Below are 6,000 nucleotides of genomic sequence, written 5' to 3'. Positions count from 1 at the left end.
GTGAAATCAGCATCATGCTTAGAAAGCCCAACAGGTCTTCATACGAAAACAAAACTGCTGCCTGATCAAAGACATGATAGCTTGGAAATGTAGGCATGCATAAACGAGGAAAAAAAATGCGGCAATGCAAATGCCACTGCCGACTGCACCTGTCCAGCTGTTTACTCTGGTTGTTCAGCATTTCCACATGAGCAGCGAACCCACATGGGGCAACCATTCTATTACAACTTGAAGAAGTGTTTGCACACGGCTCATGTTGACTTAATGGGCTTCAGCAGCTGTTTAAATGGAAAATGTTTTTCCACTTAAGGTAATACCAGAATAATGTTTCTGTTGATTTTTCAAAACTTTTCAAAGTTATTTCTTTTCTTCTTTACAATGTTCAGTGTTCACTTTGTTTGGAGATGCTTATGCAAGTTGATCGATAGCAATGCCACATGTTAGCATATCCATGTATGGGAAATTGTTCGGATTGCTTTATGAACATTGAGTATGAGTAACAGCTGCAGTCCTTTTAGCCCCATACAGTACGTGATCTAAAAGTCCTTGTCCCAGCCTGAAAATTCATCTGGGGGAATATCCTTATCAGGGGGATACTTGTCAAAGTATCTACTGTCTGTAGGACCTGAGAGCTTAGGGAAAAAAAGAAAAAAAATGTTACTCAGCACTCACCGTCCCCAAAAAACAATGTTTTTAAGTAATTAGGTTAGTTATGAATAGTTCTCATTAGTAACTCAAGAAAATGTTATGTTTGGTTCTCTTGGTCCATCAGACTCTTTCAATTTGTACATAAAATCTCCCATTGCATGTTCAATAATTGTAGACCAGCATTTATCAAAAATGCTAGTCTGTTGCTTAATTAATTTAAAGATACATAAAAGGAAAAAAAATCACATTTCACTTACAGCATGGGAGCAGGCTATTTGACTCAATTAGTCTGCTGTGCTGCTGTTTATGCTGTACCGCTCAACTTCATCAAACTCTTATCACCATATGCCTATCCATTTTCCCCACCTTTGCTTATCTAGCTTCCTTTTCAAGGCATCAATAATACTCAACAGGTTAATTTTTATGGGGTGAGATGCTGAATTGCTCACCCCACCTTTACAAAAGTCAGTTGTGAACCTGCCAACTTTGTGAAAGCCATCCTGTAATGAGAAACCCTGTGGATGGCCTTAGCAAGCTGAGAGTCAGACTTCCAACCTTCAGTGGGAAAAAGTCCCTGCTTTTGAGAGCTGTCAGCCAGTTTGTTGGGTGACAGCTTGGGATTTGGGGGCTGGGTTTTGGAGGTCAGCAGGAAGGCAAAAAGTGAGAGGGTGCCTTCTGTAGATAGGAAGAGGTACTGCTGCTGCAAGCAGGAAATCCCCTCAAAAGGATGTAACCCCCTTCCTTCCCATTTTTTCACCTCAGATGGTGAAAAAAGGAAATTCCCACTCTTGCCCACCTGTCTGTGCCAACTGAGTTATGGTGTGGGCAGCATAATATGTGGGTCAATTGGCCTGTTAACAAGCCCAATTGCCCATGTATGATTTTTTTTCAATTGATAGGCAGGCTGTTGATTTTGGCCCCTCTCTGTCTGGTGTATTATGGGAAACTGGCGTTTGACATTAGGTTCATGATCCAATGTCATCATGCAGGATTTTACACACGCGTCCCAATTTGCAAATGTAAAATCCCAGCCTTTGTATTCATGAGTTCAACATTTTAACTATTCTCTCAGTGAAGAAGCTTCTCCTGAAATATTTATTGGATTTATTATTAACTAGTTTTGGACACCCTCACAGATGAAAATGCTTTCTCTATATCTCCCTATCATAATTTATAATTAAACCACTATATCATTTTAAAGACCTCTTGTAGGAAATTGGAATAAAATGTCCTATTTGTTTAGCATATAGTAGTTGTAACCTCTCAGTTCTGATATTAAACTTACAAATATTTTATCACAATTCAGTAACTAAATTTGCAAAATATCACATTTTCTAGTGAGGTTTACATAAGTAAGAAATCATTGTACAACTAAAAGTTTAAATAGTTTCAGGTAAATTTAGTTATATCTTTCCTAGTTGCTTGTTTTGTAAAGTATGAATGGAGACATTAATGTTCAGAATGAGGAGTTTTATACTTTGGTTTCCAAAGCCCCAATTCAAAAGTCACCAAACCAACATTAGTGATCTCAGAATGGCGTTAGTAGACTAGACATACCGCTAAAGCTAATGCCCTGGCCACAACCCACTCCATTTTCATCCCCAGCTCAATGACCTGCCTGTGGGTGGTACAACATCCAAGCCACTTGATCCAGACTCAACACATTGCAATGATTCATCTGTTTGTGGGTTTACAGCTCACAAATGGCACAAAAATGAGGTCTAAACCTGGCACAGTGATTAACACTGTTGCTTCACAGCACCAGGAACCGGGGTTCGATTCTGACATTGGATGACTGTCTTGTGGAGTTTGTGTGTTCTACCTGTGTCTGTGTGGGTTTCCTCCGGGTACTCTGAGGTTTCTCCCACAATGCAAAGATATGCAAGCTGTGTGCACTTATTGTCCAAAGACTTCTGTAGGTTAGGTGGATTAACAATGGTAGATGCTTGGGATAACGGGGCTAGGGCGGAGCATCTTTAGGCAAGATGCTCTGTCGGAGAGTTTGTGCAAACCTAATGGGCCAAACGGCCTCCTTCCACTCTAGGGATTCTATGATTTCAAGGTAGAAATGGGAAGCAGACCATCGCACACTTACTAGTCAACAGCCCAAAGGTTCAAACCAATCCCTCATGTCAGTGTCAGAAAATCCCTGAAGTGATATGTTCATCAGGGGCTGAACAAGTCACACTTTGCTGTGTTCCACAAACACACATTGACCTTAATCCAAGATTACCCTCCTCTCCATCAGTTCAGGCTGTTCACCATCCTATACATGCATTACAGCTTCTCTGAATGAGATTGCTAATTTCATTAAAATAAACAGTGCCAACCTTTTAATTTTGCCTTGGCGGTGAGCAAATCTTTGTTACTGTGTGCAACATTTGCATTCATTGCCGTCAATTGAATAAGAAAGCTCACCCCAGCATACCATTTTTGTATTATCTGCCTAAACTGTTGCAGATTTGACAGCTTATCCTGTAACTAGGGCTAACTATTGTTTATAACAATAGGAAAGTTGTTTTTACTGCTACTATTAAAATGATGTTGGGTAAGAATCATTGATTACGAACAGGTGGAGAGGCAGTTCTTCACTGAGCTAGTTGCTTCCAATTGAACACCATTATTTTGAAGGAACAATATAACAGAGAAAATCTGCAAAACCATGACTTCTTCTGTCTGAAGTAGGAAATTGGTTAGCACAAATACCTCTCTTTTTAATGGTGATGATAGTGTTCTAGCTTTCAATCCTTCCCAGTTAAAACCATTGAACCATCTGCGATGGAGGAAAATGAAATTATTATTTAAATGTAACTTGTATTTAATAGGTCTACACAATTTTTCCTTTTGTTACACTCAAAATTACATTTGAGGTAAAAAATGTGTAGCTTTTATGTTAGGTCAATCATTACTAAAAATAGTTCTAAATATTTGATTTTTTTTATTTGTTTGTAGGATGTGAATGTCACTGGCTAGACCAGCATTCATCGTTCATCTCTAATTGCCCTCCAGAAAGTGATGCTGATCCAGCTTTTAGAAACACCGTAGTCCATGTTGTGTAGCTACACCCACAGTACCGTTAGGAAGGAAAGTCCAGGTTTTTAATCCAGCAATTGTGAAGGGATGATGGGTGATTCGGATCTAAGTCAGGATGATGTGTGGCTTGGAGGGGAACATGCAGGTGGTGATGTTCTCATGCATCTGCTACCCTTGTCCTTCTAAATTATGTTGAAGGATTCCTGGCAATTCCCTGCAGTGGCACACACTGTTGCCATATTACGCTAAGCGGTGCAATCGGTGAATATTTTAGGTGGTAAATGAGACTATGATCAAACTATCTGCTTTGCTCTTGATGGTGTTGAGTTTTTTGAGTATTATTGGAGGTGCACTCACTCATCCAGGCAAGTGGAGAGAATTTCATCACTGGCTCCTGGCTGGGCCTTGTACATGGTGGACAGGCTTTAGGGAGTCAAGAGGTGAGTTCTACACCTCAGAATTCCCCGCCTATAATGGTTATGTGGCTGATGTACTTAAGTTTCTGGTGAATCGTGACCACCCTCTATCCCCCCAGGATGTTAATGATGAGGGATTCAGCAATGGTAATGCTATTGAGTGTCAAGAGGAGGTAGTTAGATTCTCTCTTGATTCTCTGTGATGTTTATTGTCTGGTATTTGTGTGGTGTAAATGTTACTCGCCCCTTGTCAGTGCAAGTCTGAACATTATCCAAGTACTGCAAAATGTGGGTCCAGTCTCCTTTAGTATTTGAGGAGTCATGATTACTACTAAAAACTGCTCAATTATTTTTCTCATATTAAAATCAGGATATCTGGTTTCTATTGCCTTAACTGTCCTATTATTCCTGGTTGAATTGGCCCCAGTGAGATTCTTGATGGGCTAAAACCAGTCTTTTGAAACTAGTCTAAAATAATTGTTTCAGTTGAAGAAACCAGGGAGATGGCGGCACAGTGGTAATGTCACTGGACTTGTAATCCAGAGCCCCAGGCTAATGCTCTGGGGCAGCTTCTATGGCAGCTAGTGGTACTTAAATTCAATTAATAAATCTGGAATTAAAAGCTAGTCTCAGTAATAACCATGAAATCATTATTGATTGTCATTAAAAATCCACATGGTTCATTAATGTCCTTCAGGGAAGGAAATCTGCCATCCTTGCCTGGTCTGGCCTATGTGTGTCTCCAGACTCATAACAGTGTGATTAGTTCTTAAATGCCTTCCGAAATGACCCAGCAAGCCACTCAGTTGTACCAAACTGTTAGGAGGTTTTAAAGGAACAAAACTTAACAGACCACCCTGACTTAAGCACTGGACATGCCAGACCTGTCAGCTCTGCAAAGTCTTCCTTATTAACATCTGAGAGATTGTGTCAAAATTGGGAGAGCTGTCTCACAGGCTAGTCAAGAAACAGCCTGGCAACTCATACTCACAAACCAAATCTTACAGACAATGCCCAAGACACTACCTTCACCATCCTTGTTATGTCCTGTCCCAGTAACATGACAACCCACCAGAGGTAGCAGCATAAAACCACTTGGGGGAAGCACTGAGAAGGGCAAGGGCACAGAATGTATGCACATTGGAGACTTCAACATTGATCATCAAGAGTGGCTCGGTAGCACCATTACTGGCCGAGTCCCAAAGGCATCACTGCTAGACTGAGTTTGAGGCAGCTGGTGAGGCAACAAACAAAAGAAAAAGCCTACTTGACCTCATCCTCCTCAAATTTACCTGCTGTAGATGTGGCTGTCCATGATAGTATTGGTAGGGGTAACCACCACACTGTCCTTGTGAAGATGAAGTCCCATCTTCACATTGAATATATCCTACATTGTGCTGTGTGGCATTACCAAGGTGTCAAGTGGGATAAATTGTGAACAGGTTTGGCAACTCAAAAACTGGGAATCCATGAGGTGCTTTGGGCCATCAGCAGCAGCTGAAATGTATTCAATCACAATCAGTAACATCATCAGCCAGCATATCCCTCACTCTACCATGATCATCAAACCAGGGGATCAACCTTGGTTCAATGAAGCAGTCATGATGTGGTAAAACCTGATGTTGTCAGACTTTTTACTGTTTTTCAATGAAGCAGGCCAGAGGGTATGCCAGGAGCAGCACCAGGCATACTTAAAAATGAGATATCAACCTGGTGAAGCCACAATACAGGATGGCTTGTGTGCCAAACAGCAGAAGCTACAAGTGATAGAGCCTAGTGATCCCAGAACCAATAGATCAGATCTAAACTGTGCAGTCCTGTCACAGCTAGTCATGGGTAATTAAACAACAAGCTGGAGGAGGAGGCGCCATTCATAACCCCCATCCTCAATGATGGAGGAACT

At 41.0% G+C, this 6,000-nt stretch overlaps 1 protein-coding gene across 1 annotated transcript in view; it reads right to left on the bottom strand.

Moving 5' to 3' along the window:
- Nucleotides 1-374: 374 nt before the first annotated feature.
- The window catches only part of prkg2 (protein kinase cGMP-dependent 2), a 73,344-nt gene continuing 67,718 nt past the window's right edge, over nt 375-6,000 (bottom strand). The window contains exons 18-19 of the mRNA XM_080198904.1: nt 3,355-3,421; nt 375-632 (exon numbers count right to left, since the gene is read on the bottom strand). Coding sequence (XP_080055030.1) covers nt 537-632; nt 3,355-3,421 — 163 coding nt within the window. The 3' untranslated portion in view covers nt 375-536. The remainder of the gene's footprint in view (nt 633-3,354; nt 3,422-6,000) is intronic.

This window comes from Carcharhinus amblyrhynchos, chromosome 1, assembly GCF_965287045.1.
Source record: "Carcharhinus amblyrhynchos chromosome 1, sCarAmb.v2.hapA, whole genome shotgun sequence".
NCBI lineage: Eukaryota > Metazoa > Chordata > Chondrichthyes > Carcharhiniformes > Carcharhinidae > Carcharhinus > Carcharhinus amblyrhynchos.
The sequence above is the reverse complement of the archived record's forward strand: the minus strand, read 5'-3'. Positions and strand labels throughout refer to the sequence as shown.